We start from the raw sequence: 27,167 nt of genomic DNA, 5'->3' as shown, positions 1-27,167 counted from the left end.
TACAACTAAAATTAAGCGATACAGATACAGAGATAACGATAAAAATAGGCGTAACGAAAATAAGGAAAAAAATATATATGTTCCATTTCGTAGTGAAAAGGGCGCTGGAAAAATACTGTCTATAAAAAGGAATGTCAAAATTGATTTCCTTCGCTGTTTTTTTGTTTGTTTGTTTGTTTGTTGCTGTTGTTTAAAACATTTTCACTAGCAGAAAAAAAAACAATATCTATTACACAATGTGATTATTCTTATACATTACGATAGAGTGCGGTTCCCTTCCGAATGCAGTCCCTATTTGTGTGTTCATATTCGGTAGTGTGTGTGTCCTCGTTGTGCTTTGTTTTTTTGGAATACTATTTTGCTAACGATTTAAAAGAAATCCAAAGAAAACGGCATGTATTGCTAAACCATACGAATCTGGCTTTCAGGAAGTTGCGTTCAAATTACACGACTGATTTGCTTTTTGTGTGTGTTTATAAACATAATCTTTGATTACTTCAGCTTACTTGGCACATGATGGGTACACGATGATGCGATATTCATCGTATCTGTGGAAAGTGTGTGGTGCCCGCGCTTTTCTTTTCCGTTTCAACGTGTGTGTGTGTTTTTATGCTCTCTATCCCCACTCCCTTGGTTCTGTATGCGCTACCCTACGTGTGAGGATGGTGTGGATCAGCATTCGTTGCCATTGTCGCACACGCGATCGTCTCTCCTATTACGAAATGAAAACATTATTACATTACAAATAAAACTAAACGTTAGTGTGTGTGCTTTCTGGACTAGATTTCAAAATAGAACATACATTTCCCGTTCTTCCTTTTCTGCATTTTTGTGTGTTTTTTTTCTGTTTTGTTTTTGTTTTTGTTCTCTGCGAAACATAAATACACCGTTTTTACACATAAGATGATGTGTGGAACGTCTCGACGCTAAACGGAAAGCTTGCTAAAGCCTTTGCCAAAGTGGCCAAAACCGTGGATCCGGAACGGTAACACCGGCAACTGGTGGGCATGGCTTCAATGAACGTGGTGTGTCGCAAACAGTCGCACTAGTTACCAGCGGGAATGGCAATGGCCAACGGTTATCACAAAGCGCCAAACCATTACCATTTCCCGCATAACACAACTTAGCACCACAAACACCATATTACGGTACGATTGTTCTTCATTCCGTTTTTTTTTTGCGTTTGCTCCTTCACGGGTTAGTTTTGTTTTTCCTAACTCCTTTCAGTACAACTAGTCGATCCTTGCTTTGTGCGATCAGTGTTCTAGTGTATGGCGGGGGGGCCTTTTTTTGTTTGTTGTTGTTTACTTTTCTTATCTTCTTTTTTTTGTTACACTTTCACTAGTTGTACACTCACAGCAATCGTTCCAAACGTTTCCTGTTCGTTCCGTGTTTCGCTCCGGGTTCCACCCCCCCATTCTCCCCCATCTCCTGTTTCTAATGTCTTAGCACTTGCAACTGATAACTAAATAAGTTAATCTGCTCCACGTTAGGCGACTTACATAAAATTAAGGAGGTTTCATCTTTCGTTCTTTTGCAGTGTTTTGCATCTGTTCGTAGATTGAAAAAGTAACATTATATTATGCTTGCTTATTCCTCGCTGATTAAGGATTAAAATAAATACCTTGTGTGTTTTCCCCTCTCTTCCGATTCGTACCTTCTAAAACCCGCGCATGGGCAAGGGCTCACCTATATCGCAAACCACCGCACAAAGCTCCTTTCACCTGCTGCTTGCCCGCGTCCTGCTTCAAGCTTCTCTCACAAAACTGTTCAACTATCTATACGCTAATGGCCCTAATTCACAGTGTACGGCATTACATCCCAGCTCTCTAGCGCTTTCTAACTAGCACGGTTTGTTTTGTGTTTATACCTTCGTTTATACGTGAAAATAATTATGTACAAAGATAAAGAACTCCCAGTAACAAAAAAACAGGGAAAGCTTTCCTAACGCGGTTTATAAAACAAAAATACCTTGCCAGAGATGGCAAATGATTGGGTGCATAGGGTTTACATCGAGCGGTTGAAATATTTTACAAGGCGCAAAAGTACTTAAGCATAAATAACGTTCCAGCACTGCCGCCGCGTAGAAAACGAAAGCATCCGGCAGCATTCCGACCACGCTTGCACGCACGCTGCACAATTCCGCTTAGTTCCGTTTCCGATTTTGTAGAACAAAACAACTAACGAACAAAAAACGGAACACATGTGTTGCGCAGCATGTAGAGAGCATATGGTCCCCGGGCCCCCGGGAGGTCAGGAGCGATGTGGTAAGAGAGAAAGCGTTTGTTTGTTTGTTTGTTTTTTCCTTTTTTTCGTTGTTGTTGTTCTCCCAAAAAACAAGAAGCAAAAAGTGTCACACTTTGAACTGCATTATCGGCGTCAATCCATCCGCGGCCACCTGTTCGCTTACTTCTTCTTGCCCAACATTTCGCGCCATTTCATGAACTTTTCCTTCTCCTCCTCGAGAAACAGTGCTTCAACGCATGCCAAGAAGTAGTCCGTTCCGAAGCAGCCCTCCCTAAGGTGCAGATAGAGAGAGAGAGAAAGAAAAGAAAAGTTGTAATATTTTTGGTTTTTTTTTTTACAAGATAAAGTTATCAAAAAAGTTTATCAAAAATTTGTTTTTGTATGAGTTCCTCAAAATATTCAACAACAACTCTTCAACAATCGTTTTTAAAAAATGTCCATGAACCTGTTTTTCAAATCAATTTCAAAGATCAAAAATATTAGTTTAAAATTGTTCACGATGATATCAAAAATATTAAGCAAAACTTGAAAAATAATTCACAAAAAGTACGTTGCGTTAAAGTAACACAAAAAGGAATTGATATAAAACATTTGGGAATGTAAACAAAATTCAAACGGAACCGTCCGATACAAAAACAAACAAACTTAACTGTAACAAAACACATACAAAACAAGATAAAACATACCATTAAGTCAAGAGAACTAAATGCATGAAACATAAAAAAACGGGTTTGCTGATGGTACATATTTGGTACTGGTGCCGATCGATCGTTCCACTGGTAGTCTTTCGTATTTGAGGTTAAATCGAGCTCGATGCTTTCGTTGATCGTTGTTCTCGATGTGGTCGTGTTCGCCGTATCCTTGCGCAGTTCGCCACGAACACACTCCAAGCGTCCCTAGGGGGTCGGGTGGGGGTTTTCGGTCAGGACAAGGGAAGTGGCACGAAAGAGACGCAGCGTCAACCACCGGGCATGTGCACCGGGCGGGTTTTATAACGTGTTCGGATCAGCACCGTTTAGTACCTTTATCAGGGGCTTAAAATTCTCGATCTCATCCGTTAGCTGTAACGCGTCTATACATCCTTTGAAGTAATCTGTCGTGAAACATTGCTTCCTGCGAAAAGAACGGGACGATAAAGAGGGAAGAAGAAAACAGATGGGTACCATCCGGAGGTGATTTAGTTTAGTTGTCTTTTGCTGAAGATCGTAGATCGGGATTTCCTTGGTTAGTGTTTGTTGCTCAGTTGTCCTACTGAAGCAGGAGTATGTCGGTGTAAGAGATTAATTGTTAGTTGGTTATGATGAGGAAACAAATTTCACCCAACGTTATCCCAGGGTCCTTCGTAGTAGCCAAAAGGACTATGTTGTCTACTCAGCGAACTAGAGTTAGAGAGGGTCATCCGATATTCTTCAGTGGAATTTGCGGTCCACCTTGCTAATGATGTACATATCATTAAGGCACTCACTCCGAAGCTGACAATGGAAAACCTCATGTTGGACATTACCAAGGCAAAATCCCCAATGATAGTGACACCACCGGGTTTTCTGCTAAACTAATCCTGATCATGGGGGGTGATCATATCTCTAAAGTCGTCAAAAACTTCAACTATACTAGGCCCAAAGTCAGCAATGTCTTTGAGGGTTATTCTGCATTAAGGTTCGGGAGAACTCACTCCACTCGGAGGTCGATGCATGGGGTTTTATAGCACTGATATAGTCCTGGAGCTCTCATAACCTCATGGACATGAACTTCTATTGGACCCCCAAAACCGATTTAGACTAAAGAAGCTTTAAAATGATGAACTCTGTGCGTGATATGGAGATCTAACTACTGAACGAAGAATCAGTCTCGCCAGACTCCAGGGTTACTTGATCCCAACCCGTAACGTTTTTTGTGGATGTCCATATGTCCATATCATCAGAACGGCAAAAAATATTGAGAATCACGATAGCCTTGATGATGGCTTAAGAAGACAACCTAGCAACCTACTAGCAACCAGTCTAGTAGTCTAGCAACAAAAATCCGTAAAGCGATCGTAACACTTAATAGGTCTAGTAAGTAAGCTCGCCTTGTCAGAATTCCTAAATTCCAAAGACCTTTTAAATTTCCGAAGTGTCGCTCGTTTGCATTGCTTTGCTATTCAACGCATCTTCCCAGTTGTGTCATCGCCTTCACCATCGTCACAATTGATGTGCAGCAAAAGTGGTATATATTTTTCTGCATTCATTAAAATCAATCAATCCACTTAAGCCAATCCTTCGCAGCGCAATGAGCCACTCGTCGATAAATCACCGAACGGCGTCTAGCAATCGTTTGAAGTTTTGCTGCATGTATATATTTCTCTAACGTGTGCGCCGCTACATTGCAGCTTTTTATAACAGCTTTGTGTAGATAAAACAAAATTATCCACGCGCAGATATGAAACAAAAATGGCCGCCAGCCCCGCGGTATGAAAAAGGGGTTCGGTAAATGGTTCTGCAACACTGCCAGCGCCAAACGATCGGGCTGCGGTATGCGCGATCGTATCACAAGTGTACCGCGCCGCAAGCAACGGTGTGTGGAAGAGCATTTGAACCACCGTGCCGTTCCTTCCCAATCCACGGTACCTCCCTCCCCTGCACAGCGAGCTCGCCGTCGCCAAGATGTCTGCCAACATCCCAAACAAGATGTCGTGTGTTGCTCAGTTCCGCAATAGCATGCCGCGTATTGCGTACGAGGTCAACGGTACATGAGCGTTTCATACGCGCACACACACACACACACTTGCGCACATGCCGACGCACAATGTAAGCGATGTGTGCCGCAAGCAAGAAAACCCATTACCTTCCTTCACCATTACCACCACCACTAATGGCTGGTTGTGTTTTTTTTTTTAAAGTGCGCCAACCTAAGCGGATCTGACATAGGACGGGACCTAGCAGAACCTAGTAGGGTGAACCACTGCTGGCAAGAGTACCGTACAAGAGCATAAATTACGCGGCCGTCCCGTTCATGGTTCGCGCAGGCAGGGTGAGACATTTCTAGAATGCTGTGCGTATCAAAAGCCGAAGCCGCTGCTCCGGCCGGCCACGCGTTTGTTTTAATAAAAATGTTTTTCACTCTCCCACCTTAATCAACCCCACCGAAAGGCTGATACGGATCTTGCTGTGTGAGATCAGTACGCTATATTTAGTCCAGTCTGTCTGTATATATATAAACTTATATAGCCACAGTACGGAAGCCACTATCACCACGGGGCGATAAGCTGATTACAATCGGTGGTTTTGAGCGCATCGTGTCTAATCTCCGGTAGTGCATCAGCCAGAAACACCGCGCGGATCGCCCCATTTGTGTAATCTAACCTACGCTTACACAATGAATAAACGATCGTTAACAATCGAACAACACGCAATTAGTATGCAAGGCAATTAGCTGCTGTAAAAATTAGCATCAGCAATCGGTAGACAAATGGACTTTTATGGGACGGAAAATTTATGTGCATCTCGTCGTCGTTGTTTGCCAATTCCAAGCGAACTGCTACAGTGTGATGTATGCGGTAATAAATCGGTTTTTGTGTTCCATTTTATCTTCATCTGCTTCTCTCCATGAAGGCACTTACACCGCACCATTTTACGGCAGCAGGTGATTAATTAAGTGTTTAGTGTTTTTCCTTTCCTTCCTGTAGTGCTTTTCTCTTCAGAAAAACCCCAACACGGCTCCACAATCGATGCTTCCGTCATGTGCCGTAACGAATGCGTGTTAGTAAAGATGTTGCGCCGGGCTGCTTTGGTGGGGTTTTGTTTTACACTTCCCGGCGTTTTACGACACTTACTTGCAGTAGGAGAGTATCTGTGGCTCCCGGAACAGCGAGTAGCAGTCTTCACATATTCGGTCCAACCGGTAGAAGATCTGTTTGTTGAACTGTCCTTTACATTCTATGTCAAAAAAAGAGCTCCGCTTCACGATGCTGTGGTGAGGTAAGGCGACAGTTGACAGTGGTACCAGTGCGATAATCAATGCCAACGAAATTGCTAGATTGCGGGAACACATCTGAAATGGGACGGAAAGGGAGCGAAAGAGGGAGAATGAGCGAGGGTTAATGTTATATCCGTATAAGAGATTTAAAAATGTTGCCACCAAAAAACATTTTGCCTAATTGCGCCTTACATTGTGGTGCACACTAATGAAACCTTGAGTGTGTTTGTGTTGGTCGAAAGTTTCATCTTTTTTTTTCTTATTTACTTTTTTGCTTCTTTCATTCAATTTAACAATTCATTTCAAGGTGTTAAATGCGTCATTCGGGACTTTCCCATCTATGACGCTGATGGCGCTGTTCGGTGCGATGTTTCACCATTTTACGATTGATATTTACGTAAATCTCTCTACACGTCGAGAGGTAAGATGTCCCGAAAACGGTTTATCTGCATCAGAGCCTCAAATGGGACATCATCAGCAAGTACAGGAACGCATGACACAAAAAAACCCGAAAATAACCCCAAAATGTCCTTTTTTCTACGGCGCACCATGCGTCTCCATCGGTCATGCGCACGTGTGCATAAAAATTAAAGGTTAATTAATTCTTCTAAAAATTAAAAAAAAAAACATGTCATCTATCGCTCAAAAAAATAAAATAAAACTGTGCGCCAATAGAGCGAAGAAGAACATTATCTTCCTATAGTGAAGACCCTTCACACACGATCCCGTGCAATACAACCCCGTCGGCGGAGGCTCATAAATAAAATGGCGAAAAAGCGGAAACAGTAAAGCTTTCAAACGAAGCCGACACACTGCTCGGTTCCACGCAAAATGCACACTGCACGGCCCAGCTCTGCAAAACGGGGATGAAGATCGCCCGTGAAAAACGTTGCTTGATGAAGCACGAACACCGAACCGCGACCGAAAATGCAAATTAACACAAACATGGCGAATCGTTGCTGCTTTCCTCTATCATACAATAAAAAAAAACGAAGGAATAAAGTCACCGCGAATGCACCATTGGGTGCGATCGGGGTGGATCGCGAACGGTGGGGGTTTGTTTCACCTGCCGCGCCTGGACTTCCCACGCCAAAACCCGGTGGAAGAACCAACCCGCGAAACGTGTGCAGCTCTGCACCACCTCTGCACAACCGAACCGCTGTAAATCCCGGTGCTTATGCGCTTATTAAACATGTCTCCGACACATGGGGTAAGAGACAAAAAAAAACCCCGTTCGATGGTTTTTTGGGGAGTTTGGTTGGAGCAGGTTTTGCTTTTACGGGTGGTCCTCTTTCGCCCAGCCAAGACTGGTCCTCCCGCGTACCGTACCAGCGTGCCCGGTGCTGTCGTTTAAATCCACTTCCTTCCACACCTGTTTAGTGAACCCCGATGGGTCAATTGGGGGTGGCAAAAGGGAGAGTGGAGGAGGATGAGGGAGAAGAGGTTATAGTGAAGTGATTTTATGGAGCCACCCGGTGATTCGTGGAAGGATGTTATAAAATCGAATTTAAATGCCACAGTAAACGGTGCCCGGTCGGCGAATGAAACGATCAAGCAAGCACAAAGGGAAGAAAAAACTGTTCTCCCCCTCCCACCCCGAACCTCTTAACACTAATAAATAAAGAGAAATAAATAAAAACCGAAAGTCGCACATAAAGATTTCACACCGATTGCCGCCGATCGTGCGCCGAACCCCGACCCCCAACGGTATGGCAGTTTTGCCGGGCACGGAAACTTGAAACTTTACTGCCCCATTAATTCTCACCCCCCCCCCCTTCCTCCCCCCTGAAAACTACCCCTTCCATTCAACCCCCGTATGATATGATCGTTATTTATTTATTTCACTTCTTTTGTGAGAGTGCGTGTGTGTGCTCTTTTTTTTCGCGGCCACATGTTGCATGTTGTTTCGGTTTGTTTTGTTTTGTTCGTCGCATGCTAAATCAACCGAAACTGGCCACGCCATCACACGGGCCTGTCACAATTTCCTTTCCCATGATGGTTTTCCTCCGTTTGCTGCTCATTAATGCGATGGCCGCAAGCAGTAGTAACCGCTCTCCTGCACCGTAAACAATTCTTCGACATCTGTATCTACGACGGATAGATGAAATATATGGTGCACAGGTGCAGCACCGCGCGCAGCCGAGACTTTGGCAAGTGTAAACATTAAATCGCCACAATATTTTCACTTCCTCCATCATCATCTAGCAGCGTGGCGATGAGGAGGTAGTTTGGTGTCTTAATTTTCCTATCCACAAAACGGCAAAACACACGCACACGGGAGGGCGTGACGATCGTCCCATTAATCATCGATAGCGACACTGTCTCATTCATTCATAAGAAGTTTCTGGCCAACCGACGAACGACTGTAGGATGGAAGACGGAGCCGTCGTTAATGGGTAGCTAATTATTTAAAACAAAACGCGATCGAAACGATCGCGTGCGCGCGTTATGATCGTGCTCACCGAAAAAAAAAAGTGCGACCCCTTTTGATCTGGTGCCGGCGCCGTCACACGGCTCGTGCGACAATAAATAGTAAAGCCGATAAAAAACCATTAATCACCCGGCAGTGGCCGACAGCCGTGCTATTAATGTTGGACGCTAATGTCGCACGCGCAGTATGGAGGATGTTTTGTTTGGCCGTATAACATATCTTGGCGTTCTGCGTCTTACAACACCGGACAAGCCGGACACTTCCGGGGGCACCCACCATAATCTGTTGTGCTGCGCCCTTGACAGCCGGCAAACGGTGATTTTTGTGTGTTGCTGTTTTTTTCTTCTTTCCTTCGCGGCTAGGTTAGTGAACCAGAGCGATGTGCAAATTTGTGTGTGCTTCTGCAACGCACTATCGCTGCCACATAGCCCGGCCGTGGCAGTAATCCTTGATCCGTTCCGGTCGGCTCACGTGACGCATTGGGAAGTTTGGTTTTTGGGTTGTGTTATGTTTTTAATGCAGTTAAACAATATGAGCAAAAGGAAGTGCTAAAATCGACACATGATCGTTCATCTGCCATCGTTCGGGAAGGTCTCGCGCGGTGATCAGCTACCAAGGGGTATTATGGTTGTCAAACGTCTTACAAAAATTATAACGTTTGGCTAAATCATGTCAAACGTCTTGTGACGCTTATCGTTTGACATTTTGCAAACGCTTTCGTGTCCGAGGACATAGACATTGATCTAATATTGGCCGAAATCATGCTCTAAGCCAGTTTTTTTTTGTATGCGTTTTGACGTTTCCAGGCTTATTGATTGTTTTCCTAGTGAAAGGTTCGGTCAGCTGCTCTACAAATGTCAAAACAAAGTATTTTGCTTGCTGGTCTGAACCTGGCTAGATCTTATTTCCCGTATTCCTAAAATATAAACAAACATTTGTTTTTATGAAAACAATTGAAAAAAAATATTATTGAACCAGAATTTTTGATATGATTAATTAATCAGATTTATAATTTGTCGCACATTAATTGAACTTAAAGTTGACTTTCCAAACTTTTATCGATTTTTCTCTAGTTGTGCTTCCGCAAAAATGATCCCTTATGTCATTCTGTATGTGAAAATGCTATGTCCTTTACGAGTCCATTCAGAATGTAGCAGTCCAGCAGTTGGATTATTTGAAATATTCAGGCTGAACCCCTAAGCTTTCTAACTTATGGTATGATCTGCCCCATTGTTGCTGGTAACATTTTTCCGCAATAAATTTCTATTTAGCAGTGATTCGTTAATATTACTAAGAATATGAAACATTTTCGGCGTAAAGTTGACCAAACGTCAACCACGCTTGTATGTTTTTCTCTTAGTTTGTGGAATCAACGAATATTCATCCTTTCTTTGTTAAAAATTGAATTAAAAAAATCGATAGCCTAACAATTGTTTTTTTAAGTTTCAAGTACTTCGAGTTTTTTAAAATGTTAAACATTAAACGAAGAGTTTTATACAATTCTTATCGATCGAGATCGAGAAAAAGCAATAACAAGATTATATGAGAATAAAAAAATGAGTCACGATATTCAACCTTCACATTAAATTTCTGCAAATTAGAGCATGATGGTCAACAAATATTAACACCTTTCTAGGTCCTCATATGTCTTACGTCTTCCATTGCCAAGTTGAATGTTGCTAGGTAATACAAAATGTGTTGAATTTCGGTAGCAACTATATTTTTTGTTTCTTTACAAGAACGCTCTCATTAACGCTCTTACCTGCTTGGTAACAAAGGCTTTTACGAACCCCGAATTATCGAACAGAAAAACTTTACATGTTTTTAGCCTAATTATCGAGGGCGATCGAGGGGCAATTTGTAACCACGTGTCATATCAAGGTACCTTAGTTCGCACAAACAAAAAGGAATTGACGTCAATGACTGTGCTGGAAGATACGCTCATCCCGGATTCTGTAATGCTTCGATACGTCCGATGCGTCGATCGCATCAGCAAATCCCGCAGCATCGCGTGCCTGCCCATCATTCATTTGAACACCGGTGCGTGAACCCACACAACCGTGACTTCGCACCCGGGTTGACCGCCAAACGGGGGCGATGCGATAAATTTCACCATTGAGCGATCGTTTAATTTGTGCCACTGGTCGGAAAATGGTTCCCCTTGCACTTACGAGACCACACGGCCGGCTCTTTTCATACCGTTGTCGTAAGGAGTTTAATCTTCTGTACGGTCAAAATTCTTAAAGATACCGTACGAATAAACGGAAAGCAAGGGTTTAGAGATCGGTGGCTGATGTGGCGATCTCTGGCGTAAAGAACATTCCACGAACCATGTCATGGCCCTTGATCCTTCGGACAGGTTTTTTTTTTTGTTGTTGCTATAAATAAACAGAGGCTATCTGCAGCAAATACGCAACGGTTACCAATTGACTGTAGTACTAGGCCCTCTGCTGCTCACCTACTCTTACTCCATCTTACTCCATCGCGCGAGCGTATGATGGTGATTGACCAGTAGCGGCAGTAGTAGTCGGCAAACATTTGCAAATCGCACCTACGAGATGGGGCCGCAGCCGTGTGTACAGAATCGGTGCAATTGCAACCTTCAATGGGAAGGTTCGCAAGCACACCTTCCTGCCCCTGAGCGGTGGACGCTTTCACAGAAAGGAAACAACGAATACCGGTTCTCTAGCCAGCACTAAACAAAACACAAATCACTGCGAAAAATCACCGCACACACGCGGAGGGTTGCCCTTTTCCGGCCCTGAGCGTTTGCAGAATGCCTTTGCCTTTGGACGACGAGAGCAAAGTCGCGCGCCCGGTGGAGGGGTTGTGGCATTGTGTGGTCACACAGCGCAGTGCACTTGGTCGATCGCTGATCACGCACGGTGCCGCGCTTATTAGCACGCTGCCGCTGAGACTATCTTGCAGGGGGCGGCTGGAGGTTTTGTACCGTGCGCGCGATACACATTTCAAGGCCAATGCGTTAACATGGTCAAATGCGTAAGAGAGCAGTTGATCGAACATCTCACTTTCATGCAGGCCGATCGAACGATTAGCACAGGCAACAATAAAAAAAACAGTCTAAATGATGGCGTGTGTAGGCTATATTATAAGCAACTCCACCAACTCCGCCAGAGGGTTCAAGCTGAAGAATAGTTTGCACTGGAGGGGCATAGTCTCACCACGGTGAGAAAGTTGCAGCCCACATCACTAATTATTTCCAGCGAACGAAGCGATCATTCCCACACCCAATTCTTGCCAAGTGTCTTCTCGTGATCAGCGGGACCAAGGGGAGACCCTCATCATCTTCGTTGTAGTATGCTGATGGCCAGTATCTGCCAACGTCCAGCCAACTTCATGCACTTCTTTGCGATTTTTTTCGCACCATTCCTAGAGCAGAACTATTTATAGCCTGACCGGTCCATCCGTTTAAAGACAAAACGACCCGGGGGCGCGGGGTCGTTCGCGTTATCTTACGCTTCGGGCTTCTCTGGTATCGCCAGTAACACCATCTCACTGTACCTGTACACATCTGTACTTCAATTAGCACACTGTAAAACATCTGCTGCATTTTCGGAAAGCTATCGGAGCGAAAAGCATGTAAAATAAGGTGATAAAAAGAAACTTTAAAACCACCCGGAAAGACCGACGAACCAATCATCCGCAATCATCGCTTCAAATGGTGCGACAATTTCAAAACGTTCCAGACCAAACCGATGTGTGGCCAGTGGGATCTAGCCTTTACCACCGCCTGTAATTGGAAACCAATTATATTGCCATAAAAACGACCGCACGCGGGGGAACAAAGAGAAGAAAGGCTAAGGAAAATGAAGCAAAAAAAAACCGCAGGATCTTTCGAATCCATTGATGCCGTCGCCGGCAACAGATGTGTAATTGTGTCTGTGTGATGCACAGTGGTGGTTTAGAGGTTTATTTATAGCACGTCGAGACCCGCGGGGTCCTAAAACTTCCAGCAGAGGCCCGGGTGGTGTGTGAGTGAACCGACCGGCATACCATACGAATGGAGCAGCGTACAGAGTGCAATTCAACACCTTCTGGCTGTCGCCGCACGGTGTGCCCGCATGGTGTGGTCCCCCTTTAGCCCGCAAATACCGTTTTGTTGCCGCGCACAAGTCGCGGCAAGCTGTTAGCGATCGGGTTTGAATCGCGACAAATTGGTACTTCGGCTTTAACTATATTGATTGATTTGTTTCGGTCCCGTTGCCGGGGCGGGCTGCCTGGCAGACCGTTTCGCACGCTCAAACCAATTGCGTTGATTAGAATGCTTTTTCATCGGGATAAGGATGCCGCACAGCACGCGCGGGACCGCAGCACTGTCTAAGCAACCGAAGCATTCGGTCACCGGTTCGGGAGATTGTGATTTATGGTCACACATTCATAAAACCATGCGATTCGAGAAGAACATTGCGCGCCGTACCAACGCTATTGGAAGTCACGCGGAATTTATGTGAGGAAGCACCTCGAAAGAGAGAGAGGCATTCCACCCATCAAACTGTTTTGACCGATTTCCAACAGCTACTCTATTGAGTTCGTAACATCCATCGCCTGCCCCTACCCGTTCGTCCAGAGTTCCTGGTCCTACTGATGTCACGCCGCTGTATGATGTCATCGCGTGTACAAGCACTCCGTCGGCAAAGGATTTCGCACCGAAGCAACCGAGTCCTTTCATTTTACCCGCCACGGGGTCTATTCCAATTCGCGCTCACACTCAATCGAAGATCAATGGCAGGGCTCCGACCTGCCCCTGTGAAGTGACAGCACAATTTCTTTTTCGCGCCTCTGTCATGTGACAGATCGCGGAACAAACGTACGTTTAGACGTACTGTCAGCATTATTCGGGTGCGCTTGTCGACAACTTGTTTTCATCCTCAAAAAAAAAAAAGCACCCCCCCATCAATCACCGGCACACGTTGGACAGTGTCCTATCGCCAAGTGTCATCTCGTGCCTTAACCTGCTGCTGCTGATGCCACAAATCCCGCGGTCAGCAATCACACGAAAAGCCACCGTCACACACATGAACGCGCCATGATGCGCACTACTATTAATAGGCGGCATATTTGTTTACACGGACCATCATTGATGCCATAAATAGATGAACCATCGATGGCATGTGGGAGATCGGTACGGTGAGGTGTGGCCGGTGGTACGATTATTTCCGTTCGTATCCGGCCGAACAGGATGGACAGGTGAGTCCCAGCTGCTGCTGCTGTTGCTTATCAGATGCGGGCAGGAAGAAGCGCTGCAGATCGCTGGTAATTATAGCCGCGACAAATCGTGTGATCGTTCAGTCTCAGCACACATGCAGTCACGATCAACTCAAGGATGTAAGAGGACGTACAATGTAGAGGCTTAAGGGAACCAAGAATGAGTCTCTTACGTCAAACCTACCGTGCAGTAAGAACTGCAGTGGTATCAATTTCCAGTTCCAGGTTACATGGTACAAAACCCCACATTGCCTACCACGTGATACATCGGTTGCTCATTCATCCAAGCAGGCTGAGCGCGTAGAGCAAAACGCAACCTTTTAACGCTCACTGGCGTTCTATCGGGCGTTCTATCGCGCTTGTGAAGGTTGCGTATTTGCAAAATATTTGTTGTTGTTTGTATTCCACTACACTATGCTAACAAATTGATCAGCTAATCACGAGATCGCACAGAGAGCCATGATTTCATGATTCATTATCTTCTGCCGGTGGCCGCTTGTACCGCAACCGGATCGGGAGATGAGTGTTTGTTTGTTTGTTCGATGCATACTTAAGATTTCTGTTTATTCAACAGTCAAACAGCGAAATGTGGCAGGAAGATCGGGCGTGGGGTACACACACCGCCACTATTGACTTAGACGTACAGGAGAGCTAAAAATTTCGTGCAGTGTGGCCGCAAACGGGGGGCGTGGTGGAATGTGTAACGGATTGGAATTTCTTTCTCTTCCCTATTTTCCCGCCGGTCCCACAGCTTTCGAGCACTCTGTGCGCGGCGAATAAAGTGCGAAAAAGTGCCTTCCAATACTACGTAATAAACATCCGATCGTCTTTTGAATGGCCGGAGGTTTTAACGACATTGCCCATTAGGTAGTTTAGTTACCGGTCAGGTCGTTGTGTTTTGATTAACTACTGCGCTAATCGTTATTAGCCGTGTTGGATCGTTAGACTGTTCCATTAAATCATAAATAAAACAATAAACCATTTTGTAATGGGAATACGTTTCCAGCAAACGTTTGCAAAGGCGTCATTTGCATAACGCCGCGCGCATTGTTGATAAAGGCACGTTTTTTGATGACCATGCTGTAAGCGCTGGAAATGTGATGCTTTGAATGCTAAGCTTCTAAAATAAAGAGTAAATGCGCTCCTCTTCTTCTCCGGGCACGTTCGGTGGGCATCATCAAAGTGCTTTCTGGAACAAATTTGGCCCCCCTTAAAACGATTGGAGTTTTTTTGTTTAGGTTTTAAGTGTCTATATTAAAAAAAACTCTTAACTTAAACAACCATCCCTATTGTTACTGAACAAAGGAATACATCATTTTTCCACTTGAAAAATTTATAATCGTTACTAGGAACCGCCGGTTCAGTTGAGATTCGATCCACAAACCTTCGCTGTATTAGACCGAACGTCGAGGCACACGACCATCCGCTCGCTCCAAATATTTGGATGTAAATAATCAATAAAGCGTATAACGTATCACTCAATTCAAAAAGTGCTTAATTTATACTGTCTAACCATATGCCATAAGCTATCGAAAAAATAATCAAACATCCACTTTCAAACGGTAAACTGTAGAATATTATAAAAAAGAGACCTCAGTTTGCTACATTTAAACGGTCAACGCAAAAGACGGGGGATCTACGGGAAATAATCTTGAATAATTGTTGCTGCCGGAAACCGGTTACACTGGTGGGTGGGAGGGCCGTGTGTGATCGTGTGAAATGCGGCAGCATATCATACGCCCGCAAATACGAACGCGACAGACAGTATGGTACCAGGCGCGGGTAGATTGCCAGTGAAATAGCCATTCCCACCGCAGCGCAGTGCCAGAGCACTGTTCCAACCCCTAAAGCAGCAACCCACCTGGCGTGGCAAACTATGTCATCTGTGCGGGCCGCCCCGGGTGACAAGGCGGGTGACTTCAACGAGCCGCAACCAGCCGTTGCCCCCTGGTGGCGCGAGTGTGCAGAAATTGAGTATTCGTTCGGACGATAGGCGAAAAGGATACCGAACGACAGCCGCCTGCACTGTTCTGCACTGATTCGTAGTTTTTTTTTTCGTCGTTTTGTTACGATCACCTGCGGTGCTTTATACATATATACATGTATAAAACCAAATAAATATGTAAATGTAAAAGCCCTCTGGTCCCTGATTTGCATTCACCGCCCGTTTCACCTGTTTCCCAACCTGTTCCCTTCCCGCCTTGCTGGGGCACACACCGTCCTCCTCCTTCCTCCATTCTACTGCTTAATCTCGTTTGATCGCAGGCAGTGCGGTTGGTTTGGAAAACGGAACGAAAGAGACGATCTCGGGCACACCGGCACCGCACTGTCTCCTCGTGGCGGCCACGTTAGAAGCCGAAACAGCCGATTTACATTTTGTTTCACATTTGTCATGCGGCAAACCGCACGCTGAGCTAACTGATCCGCGTTTGATCAGTATTTCGATGGAGTGCGACGCGTGCGACCGGTGGCCAACGGTGGAGCAGCACTCTACCTAGGCTGGCAGAGTACGCTTTTGGCAAACACACAAACGTCATCAGCGGGCAAAGGGAAGAGAGCGCACTGGTTGGTCTGAACGGATGCGTACGCAAGATGCATACTGATCGTCACTGGTGCACACTATCTCGTCCATTAAATCGTTGCAACCTCTGCCTACCCAAGCTGGTGGACACCTGTTTGCCGACGGAGTGTAGTAGCTCAAACCAAACAGTTTTGACGCTCCTTCAACTTTTAAGAAGCAAAGATAGCGAACTTGTCGCATGGTTTTTGAGGAGATCCTGCAGAAAATTGCCAACCAGAGAGGGAACATAGACACTTCCACCACGTGTACGGGATTCTGGGTCTTCTCTTCAAAAAAAAAAAAAACATCCCCTCCACTACAACACTTACTGTGAAGAAAACTGCTCGGAACTCGAACTCGAAACTTAGCACAAACAATCGCACCACAATATCTGCCTTACTACTACGAAGTCACTATACGGTCGTTTGGTTGCGGTTGATCACAAACTCAGCACTCAGCACAGATTCAAAATTCTCGGTACGTTAAAAACCCCGAAAAAAACGCGCACACACACACCACTTCGTTTGTGCCCAATCAGGATCGCCTTTGGTTTGGTGTAGGATGTTGGGGTTGCACGCAACAGCGGCAGCAACAAATTCACCACCCTCCCAAAAAAAACAAAAAAACACGCGCAGCAGCACCGTATGATCAGCAGGTGAGAAAGTTGCCCGTTGCACGTCAAGTATTACACACACCGCGAATATAAAAGGGGAGGGTTTTCAGGTTCGGGTGTTCGTTTCGCGGCACTCTCAGCGCGGGTAGCCTCGGATTCGCGCGTAGATCGCTTCTGGTGTTCGATGGTCGCCGTCTCAGACAAGACTAGCCGATCGGCCCGATTGATCGGTGATCTTAATCCAATCATGATGATTCGTATATTCCCCCCTCCCCCACCCTAACAAACCCGATCACAGACCACCCTCACCCCTCCAGCCTCTCTCTCTCTTTCGGTTTGTGCGCGCCGTGTGTACCCGCCGTTCACCGATGCGAAGTGCTCTCGTGAGCGCGCACACCTCTACCACTGTCTGCGTGCGTGTACGCGCGCTAGTATTGTAGGCGCAAAGTGCCAACCCGATCTCGTTTCGGTGGTCGGTCGGTCGGTTGGTGGTGGTGATGGTGATGCTGCTGCCGACAACACCGTTGCCACCAGCCGTTTTGCTGGAAGAAAAACCCATACTCTCCTCATCTCCCCGTGCGCTAATCGACTGCCAGACATTCGGGCGCGTGGGATTCGTTTCGGGTACTTGGAACGCGCTTGGATATTCCGATGCACGGGGAAAATGCATCACGCAGGACGGCGAGTCCAGCGTCAATCAGCAATAAAGGGGGAAGCAGGGTAGCAAATTTGTACGCCGCATGCAAGCGGAGCCAGCTCCATTCCATCAACTGTCGGTGATGATCGGAGAGCTAAACTGCGTCACGCCGGCCCCTAGAATGCATCCCTGGCGCAGCATCAGTGTGATCGAAGTGAAATGTGTGCCATAACAATATCTTTCAAACGATATAGGGGGAGAAAAGTGCTGATGGGCCCTGGACGTTGAAGGATAATCGAACGGAAAGTTAGCACCACACACTGGTAGGAAAGTTCCGTCCCGTACACATTGCCAGGCCCACGCGCGTAATTGATCGTCGTGGGAAAATGATTGGTCCCCCCGTGGGGTCAAGTTTAGAAATCCCGTCAAGATCGCGGGTGATTCATTAGCTAATATTAGTGTGTGTGTTACTGCCGAGGGAAACGTGCCGAGATTGGACAAACAAACTCAATCAATTACCCGTGCATTACTAATAGCTTAAGTATGCGATGAATGTTATTTTTTCCAGTGACCTAGCTGTATCATCACCCACTAATTAATGGGGCGATGGAGTGTAGCAGTGCGCCATTTTTCCTCGCGCACTCACTATTCCTATTCGACCGGTGGGATTTTCCCTTGCAACAGTGCACGTTAATTATTCATAAGGATAAGTCTTCCACAAAATCTTCCGTCCCCGTAAGGAGTTCTCGGAAATGCGTGGCAGCACCTCATTACTGCGAGGTATAAATAGGTTTTGCACCAGGTTTGCAGCCGGATGCAATTACGCCACGCCAATTCAACTTCCCCCGGGGAGGGAGTGCTGCGAGAAGCAAATGTTCCAGCGCAAATGGCGCAGCAGTTGAAGAAAAACGGACTACGATAACGCCCAGCGCGTGTCCTGCCCGAACGGTCGGTGGGCTTTGCGATCGACAACAAACTACGCACAATACACACCCCTATGATGTCGCATGTCTCATACATTTCCCAAAGGTAATCATGCGACGTTGCAAGCGATGGCGTTGGGACGAGTGCAACAGTGCAACAAGAAAAAAACAGGAACAGCGCTGTTCAATGTGTCGCTGCACCGTCATTCTTGCTAATGTGCGTACATTCGCCGCCCCCCTCGAAGGGGGGACGCCGGATGAGTTGTTTGTTGGCAATCGGTGGTCTTAAAGCCTGCGCGGCCCCTGTGTTGTGAAGCGATATCGGTTGGGGTTGGGGTCGGTCAGATAAATAAATCAATTATTTATAATTACACACTTTTATCATCCCCCGCTACTTCTGATCGGCTACGGCAGAGCCTGGAAGCTGATTCACCCGCATCGCCCGGGTTCCCGACATAAAACGAACGTCCCCTGGCAGTGGATGGGACTTAACGAGCGTCCCTTGGGACACTGGGCAAAAACATTGGTGTTGTGAAGAACTTCTCGCCCAACGGAGTGGCGGACGGGCAGATGAAGGGCGGCGAGCGTGTAACCACACTGCCCAACCCTTCGCCCTACCCGTCGGGGGGGACCCTTGGGGACCGTACCACGATGGTCTACGGTCGGTGTCAACGACAGTTTACAGCTGCGTGCCGTGACACACCCCTTTGCGGCGCGCATTTCATAACGTGACGTCGTCGGTGTCGGGGTCGTGACCACCACGAGGGGTGGTGGCTTGGGGATGCAACTTCACACCGCGCGCCAACACTCCCACCTTCTCCCGGTCCCCTTACCCACCCACCGGACGGATCGGTTGTTGCTCACCTTGCGTCGCGTGGTTGCTGCGTCTTGTGCGCGCAGCCGGTCGCGTCGTTCTGGTGGCGGTTCGTCGTCTTCTGCCGCCAGATTGCAAAGGAATGCGCCCCACAAAAGGGGTGCTGCACTCATTTTTTTTTTGCTGTTGTTGTTGTGCCGCTCTTGTGCTTCACGGCGTTGTCCTCCCTTTTTTTTTTAATTTTCGCTACACTACACGCGCAACCGCATGCACCGAGGCAACTCCGGGTGGAGGAATGCTCTGAGCAGATCGCAATATTGGTTCGGCTCCCGGTTGGCTGGGAAAGTACGCGTACGCTTTCGAACGTTCATCAACCGGCTGGGCTCAAGGGAGGCTGGATGGGGGGGAAAGGGAAGGGAAGGGCGAGCCAGGGAAAGAGGGACAATGAAAATGCACTCCGGGCCCTGTTCGGCACTGTTCGGTGTTGCTGCAGCAAAAAGGGGCGCGCGCGCGCGCACGCTCGCACTCACTTTGCCCACGGTGAGGCTCTGGAAGGCGAACCCCATTGTATTTAAATTTGTGTGCCAAAAGGAATGCGGACAATTTAAATGTCAAAGTGTTGATTAAAGTGTTGCGCCGGCGTATCTACCCACCGCGTTCACCGGAGTGACCCGAACGTTGTGCCCACTTTCTCTCGCGCGGCCCCGTGCCGCGTGCGTGCACCCTTCGCGACAACCCAAAACAAATGCAACGCGGGCGAGGGTTTTGGGATGGGAAGCGAGAATGGCAGAATGTTGGTGGTTCCTTCGGGACGCCATTACCACCTTTTATATGCAGGGTACATGTTGGCCAGCTTACTACTTCCAAACGTGCTGTACCGTATTGGAGTGTGTAGTAGTACCAATGCCACCATGCTTGCGATCGTACTGGGAGGAGATAGAATTATCAGCGATATGTTTGAATTCGTTCATTCCCAGTAGAGAAATTGGACCACTACAGGCAGTCCCTGCGATACGCAGTTCCTCTTATACGTGGATTCGGAAATACGCGGAATTTTGGAAATTTGACAAATGAGCTAGTTTACGATGCAAAATCTGAGCAAAATGGTCATATAAAACATTTCTTTCTAACTTATTTCAATGGAATCTTTCTAAAAATCGCCCGATTCGCAAAGATATGCAGAGAAAGAAGTCGACTCTGTGACTTTGAAGTATAAACAAAATTGCGACTTACGCGGAAATTCTAGTTACTGAGATTTTTCCCGGGTTATAGCGGTCCGCTATAATAGCGCATCTCGGAGAATGCCTGTATTTTAAAGAGTTTATGGCGATCCAAGAACAGAACAGACCGAAAAATTGAAGGATTGATACGATATCCATGTTTGAAGTATTCATCCGTGCGTTCAGATCACAAGAGTTCATTTTGGAACGATTGAGTTCATTTCAGTGTCAAGGGAAACCGCAGAATCGAATATCATGATCGATATTGAATATGATCATTGATGTAAGATTTGTAATACGATGGGGGACCTCTTAGACTTCAAGACGTATCGTAGCATCCACAAAATATAGTAACTTCCTAGTCTTCCCTAGTATACTAGTAGGTACAGTATACAGGTAGTTGACCTGTTTAATTAATCCCCAGAATTGCTTTAATTACAAATTAATTACAATTATTATATCATTACAATAATCTAGAATTGTGCAGTTATCAAAAACGAAAACTCAGGCTCAACAACTTCTAAAGACCCTGATCACTTTAACTGTGCATTAGTTGTCAATGCATAAATAACGACCATTTTTCTTTTTTAGCGACAAAATAAATCTCAAGAATTCTAAACCGGCCATTTCTGGCTTTTGCTGATTTTATTTACCCTAAGCCGAATAATCAGTCCTGCCTATTGCGGATTGGTCCGAAACGTATTTTGGGCCAGTCCTTTCGTGTGATAGCAGCGCTACTACCAAACACACCAACGGGCCCCGAATAAAGACACGATTTTTGTTTGTTATCCAAAAGCAAATGAATTTCTTTTTCGAAAAATGAACCAAAATGAACACAGATAAACACCTACAGAACAAACGCTACGTACGTTTACGGGACGAATGGATCCAAGCATGCCTCTGTAGCGCTTCTGTTTCTGAAGGGGGCTTTTTGTTTCTTTTTCGAGGAAGCAACATCACAGCAAATGCCAACGAGTTGTAATGCGTTTAGATCGTACGGCGAAAGAGTGCGTAAAGTGGAGTGGATATATGAGGAGCTCGAGTTCAAAAGTGTCACACAGCATATTTTCCTACCGAGGGCCGCCAGCTTGTTGAAGTGGAGTTGATGTATGATCCCATGGCATCAAAGTAACCCATGCTTATGTTACGTCTGTAGTTCAAATCTTTAAACACAGTTCTAAAGCATAACGACTATAAACAATAAATCGATAACATTTTTGTAGTTACCGGGGCCCAAAGTCTCTTAGATTCCTGATAAACATCAACATCAAAGTGGTCGATCTTGGGCCGCGAGTTTATTGAAAACGTTTGCAACGTTTGATTGTGACAAAAGTTGACGACCAAAGCAAAACTGGACAGGAAGTAAACAAACCGTAGAATAACATATATCCAGTAGGAATTTCCTGTTACTGGCCATTGCGGCGCAACGTCCTCACAAAACCCACACGTGCCGCCGGGAGCTCCAGCAGCAAACAGCAAGAAATGCGCATTACTACCTGAACTGCTTCTGGACGTTCTTCTGATGCCGAGAATCTTAACGCACCAATTGAAACAATCCACAAATCCACGGACCCCGGTCGGTGAGAAAAACGTGTCGCTAATCGCTCCACCGCGAGACACTTGCCGTGACCGATTGCGCAAACCTCTCCACTACCATCCTGTGGAGTCCATGCGCGTTCGGATTCTGATTATGTCCCGCGGTCTAGCACGGGCATCGTTGGGAACTGCGTTCCCGTGGGCTTCACCGACCGTAAGGCACGTTCCGGAGCCGTCCGGGATAAGCTGCCCAGACGCACGCGTCGCTCGTACGTATTGGTGCGTACCGGTTCGCAGTTGGCGGTGGCAACCCCACGAGCGGCCGACCTTTGTGCTTCGCATTTTCTATTTCGGCGATTTAACACGCCCTACCCAAAGTGCCCCGACACGTGTTTGTGTCGTGCCAGGTTGACCTTGCCATCTTGGCGTGGTTTTTGTTGTTGTAGTTGCTGTTGTTGCAAAAATTGGCGCCACTTGCGCCGTTTACGATCGGACAACTCGGAAAGATCTTGGGATTCGGTAGCCTGGCGCCAAGCGAATGGAACGGGTCGCGGGTTTTTTTTTTGTGTGTCTTCTGTTGGACCTCCTGTACATCCCCCTCCTCCCGTCTACAACCTCGATGTCCTCGATTCATTGTCGGAAAATCGACTGACAAGTTTGCGAGAATTTAACGTTGTCGTTTTTGTTGCTTTGCCGCACACACATTCCTTTTGGGCATGCGGATGACGCCCTGTGTTCCCGCAAACTGCAGACGACTTTACGCAACCGAAACGAAAAGTTACGAAACGATGATCATCAGGCACGCCAGCAAATAAAGCAAAAGCCACATCATTCTCGCAAAACACACCATCCGCTCCAGACGGATGGAGCCGGGGCTGTTGAGTTCGCAAACAAAAGAAGAGCGACAGTGGCGGCAAAAAAAAAAGGATATATTTTTGGCACATCGGTTCGGTTGGTTTTGTGCTAATTGTGCTGTATCGCTTCGTCCATTCCCTCGAGAGAAGGCGGAGGGTCTCGTACACTCTGCATCTTCAAAACCTCTCTCCCCTTCTAAGTGCGTCAGTCAGTTGTCAGCACAAAGCGAATTTCTCAGTACTGTCACAAAACTATGTCTCCGAGACGGAGTTCCATGGAACCGGCACAGGATGGCTATTATCAGATTCTGACTAAATGGACCCCACAGAAAACCCCCTCGAAAACCTTTCGGACTGGTCGGTTCCTTTTCCGTTTTTTTGGTGGTTTGCTTACTTTTGCCCACATGATAGGATTTTTAGCCTTTTTTTTTGTTGGCCACTTGGAATAATGTTTTGCCGAAGCTGCCAAAAGCGACAGAAAACGACGTGGTCCGATTTTGGGGTGTTTTTTCCTTTGTTCTACACAAGATTTCTGTTTTGAACTGTCATTGCATTGATGTTGAAGACATCCGAACAGCATTGGACGCGCGAGAGACAAAAACTATCGAACCCTCGGTATTAGACAACAAAACCTTTATGTTGAGGAATAGACGTGTAGTTGGGACATTGAAGTTGGGTTTGATGTCTCCGTGAAGTTGCTTAAAAAGTACAGGCTCTCATCAAACAAGAGATTCCTCCAAAAGTCTACGCTTATCAGCACTTTACTGACTGCACACAGCGGCATATTGTAATGAAACTCTCTCTCACTCTCCTCGCAAAATGTCCAAGAAATCCCCCAATAACCTGTTCCGAAAAACGTTTTTCGTTTGCCTGCGGTAGACTTCGTGACGATCGTAAGATGGCAGCCGCCATTGAGTCTAACTCGTCTAACCCCCCCCAGCTCCAGCTCCAGCATCCGCCTAATCGAATCGGTTCGATGGCGTCGGCTAGTTTGAATTTTCCCCCTGTCGAGGGTAATTATCGGACCAACCGATCTGGACCAACACACACACACACACACACACGCACACACACGATCCGGTGGAAGATCGCGGAGCTGAATGTTGTGTCTCTTGTCAGTGTCTTGATTAATTTTCGTGTTCGTGGCCGTGTTGTTGTTTTTCTGCCTCTGCCTAAAGGCAGCACCCCTATAACGGCAAGCTAACTAATCGGTTTGCCCCCGGCTGCGTTCGCCCCTTTTCTTACGCCTGAAGTTGCCCTAACAGTGTGCGCTTCTTCTCCGTGCGCGAACGCGTGTGTTTGTGCAGTGTGTTAATTGAAAAAGAATGTGTACGGCCACATTTCATGTGGCCAGGGCGCATTAAAGGGTGGACAGAGTGGTGGTGAACAAGAACTGGTCCTTCTCCGTTCTCCTGGGGCATTTGCCACCATACTAACCCCCCACCTGCCACGTGCTGATTACTCACCCGCGACCCACCCGGTGAGTCGTGTATACGCGTATGACGTAAACGCTGCGCATTGCAGTAATTTGAGCGTTATCCTCCATCCACCATCCACCATCCACCATCGGCCAGATTTGCCTGCCTGGTTGTCAAAAAGAGCGATCCTTTAGTTGTGTTTTTTTTTGTTGCGCGAGAACACCACGCAACCCCGTGGTCGTGGCGGGGCAATGCAATGTTGCATCCGTGTGGCGACGTTTATTTGGTGCAATAGGACGTGCCCCCTTTTTACGGACGGCCAGCATCGTTCGCTCGGCTCCTTATCGGTACGCTGAAACCGTACCTTTTTTTTGCGTTTTGTCAAACGATGTCTTTCTGACCTTCCAAAGCGATCCCCCCGCCCGTCGCATAGCGGTTCGTTTGCAGACGGCGCGGTGTGTTGTGCTCCGGTCCGGCCGATTGCTGCGAAACCGGTATCGGGCGGTTCGGGTATGTTTGGTGTCCACTTTCCCAACCTCTCCCTAGATGACTCTTTTGCCCTCCTCCACCACCCAGCATGCCCCCCCCCCCCCCTCCCTTTAGCATCATCGACGTCATCATCAGTTGACATCGTTTTTTGGGGGAGAAGGGCATGAGATCCGATGATCAGATGGTGGTGTGGTGGCTTGCTGGTGGCGATCATCAATTCATTCGGGTTGCATACATGCATCGGTTGCATCGGGGGTTGCCTGAGCTGCAGTGCCTCCCCCTCTTCCTCCTTACCCCATCTCCTCTCCCACATCTTCTCTTCGTTTGATGAAAGTGGGCTCACACAGTGTGTTACGTCAGATCGACACGATTTGAGACGATCTGTCCCTTCACCACCTACCGTAACCCCCTCCTCTCTCCTTTCTGGTGCGTAAACGTGGACCGGGGTTGTTTGAGCCGAGTATTAGTGTGGCAAAACGCTGTGTGAACGCTGTTGCGAACCCGAATCGGTCCGAGAGAAGGAAATGATCCAACGACTTAGTCAAAGTCTGTGAGATGGTGAGGCCCCATACAGGGGAAGGGGGGCTTTTGGAGGGGGGAGGTGGCAAAGGCGAAAGTAAAAGTAAAACATGCATTTTAGCGTTGGATTCCCTTGGCACACAGGCCCGCCGTTTTTGCTTCGGAAGCATTATAACACAATTTTCCGCCGCAGCCACAGCCATTGGCAGACCGATTCGATAACCGTTTTGCTATGGGTTGCAGTTCCGTCCGCCTGTCTGTCTAGTTTTTCCAACCCCAAAGCCACCCCTCCTCCACCTCCCAATCTCGTTCCCCTTGGATGAAGATGTTGAAGAAATTCACACACATAAGGAAGTTAAAAAAATGTCCAAGATGATATTTAATGTGTCTTTTATTTCTTCCAGGAGATCTTAAGATTAATCAGCGGAAGTTGCTAAATATTTTGGTATGTGTGTGTGTGTGTGGGAATATCATCAACCACAATTGGTGCAAACTGTGTCACATTCAACATCACGTTTGTCCAAATTCCACCATCCTCCATCGGTCGCGATCGTCACCAGTTTTCATACAACATTTTGTCATCTTCTCCGGGGAACATTTTTGGAATTTCGGAGGGGAAAATGCGTGGCGTCGTCAACACTCAACAGCCGCATAGCTTCGATTGCGATCTGCTGGTAGCGATCGGATAACGAACCTCACAGCATATCCAACCCTAACCGCTGTGTGCACGCGTGTGGCATTTCATTTCCTGCCCGGCTATTACTTTATGCTTTGCGATCGCGATTAAGATCGCCTTTACACGCGAATGTACACAGACACATGTGCACACGCAGAAGTGAGAAGCCAAAGGGTGCACTAATATCGTCACGATTCTCGCCTCATCGTCGATGGTGAACGGGAGTCAGTCTGGGGTGACAGTTTGTTCTACTACTCTTTTAATTTTTGACAAACGTTTCGGCTTTGTTTTCATTGCCGCGCTTCTTCGGCGCCAAAGCGAAGTGGGGTTGATAAATAATTTCAATTTCAGCCTCCCCAACGGGGTACTCCGCTCTTAATTTTCCTCTCAAACATTTTCGTTTTTTTTTTGTACACTTTTCCGCCCATCTTTCGTGGGGCGAGACGCGAGATGCGTGCCACAGATTGCCGCGATTTTTATTTCGGTGTGTTCTCGCCACCCCATCGCCGGTGTGCGAAAGTAAGTAAACCACACCGGCGGCGGACCCCACACCGTTCATCCCGACCCTAACCCGAAAAGGGATGGTCTTTTCCACCACCCTTTGGTGGCGGGGTTTTCTTTCTGTCGTTCTTTGTACCACCCAGCATCCGTCTAGGTGTGTGCTTTGAATTCGGTTTACCTTTTGCAGTTTATACTTCTACGCTCGCTCTATCTCGTGCGAGATGCTCACGATTACGCCAACATAAAACCCCCGTCCGTTTGCTGCAGTACCGAGCACCACCACCACCACGGCCAGCGTTTGGCGTTGGCTCCGCGGTGGACGATTTTTCGTTTTTTTTTTTCGGCGGAAGAATTCCGGACGATGCGTGCGCGCAGGGTATGGTTGCCTGCTTAGAATATTAGTCTGCCGGGTCACCACCACCGGGTACGATCGCTTCAAATGCGGAACGATCTTTTGGGTGAAGCACCGCCAGAAATTGCACACTCCAACTACGCAACAATCGCAACACCGTCCCACAAAACGGGCACTTGCACTTGCACCTTCACACT

At 46.9% G+C, this 27,167-nt stretch overlaps 2 protein-coding genes across 4 annotated transcripts in view; one reads left to right on the top strand and one right to left on the bottom strand.

Moving 5' to 3' along the window:
* The window catches only part of LOC128301958 (E3 ubiquitin-protein ligase LRSAM1-like), a 93,290-nt gene that overhangs the window by 38,162 nt on the left and 27,961 nt on the right, over positions 1–27,167 (top strand). The window lies entirely within an intron of this gene.
* LOC128301960 (ion transport peptide) lies at positions 1,261–26,917 on the bottom strand. Of its 3 annotated transcripts, none has more exons than XR_008287360.1 (4): positions 26,797–26,917; positions 6,059–6,276; positions 2,934–3,360; positions 2,389–2,518 (listed from the first exon to the last, which is right to left on the bottom strand). XR_008287360.1 is itself a non-coding variant. In XM_053038647.1 (3 exons), the coding sequence occupies exons 2-3, from the start codon at positions 6,274–6,276 to the stop codon at positions 2,407–2,409; spliced, it is 330 nt and encodes a 109-aa protein (XP_052894607.1). In that variant the 5' UTR covers positions 16,748–16,956; the 3' UTR covers positions 1,261–2,406. The 3 variants fall into 3 exon arrangements, 1 of the variants encoding a protein (XP_052894607.1); XR_008287359.1 differs by lacking the exon at positions 26,797–26,917 and adding an exon at positions 16,748–16,956; XM_053038647.1 differs by lacking the exons at positions 2,934–3,360; positions 26,797–26,917 and adding an exon at positions 16,748–16,956 and having other exon boundaries at positions 1,261–2,518.

The sequence above is a fragment of the Anopheles moucheti genome, chromosome 3 (genome assembly GCF_943734755.1).
Source record: "Anopheles moucheti chromosome 3, idAnoMoucSN_F20_07, whole genome shotgun sequence".
In the NCBI taxonomy this organism is placed as follows: Eukaryota; Metazoa; Arthropoda; class Insecta; order Diptera; family Culicidae; genus Anopheles; species Anopheles moucheti.
This window is presented reverse-complemented; position numbering and strand designations above follow the sequence as displayed.

Bases quoted from the DNA above. Each gene is read 5' to 3' on its own strand.
- LOC128301960 (XM_053038647.1), bottom strand. From the start codon at position 6,276: ATGTGTTCCCGCAATCTAGCAATTTCGTTGGCATTGATTATCGCACTG. The intron at 2,519-6,058 runs GTAAGTGTCGTA...TCTGCACCTTAG, and splicing joins CAGATACTCTCCTACTGCAA to GGAGGGCTGCTTCGGAACGG.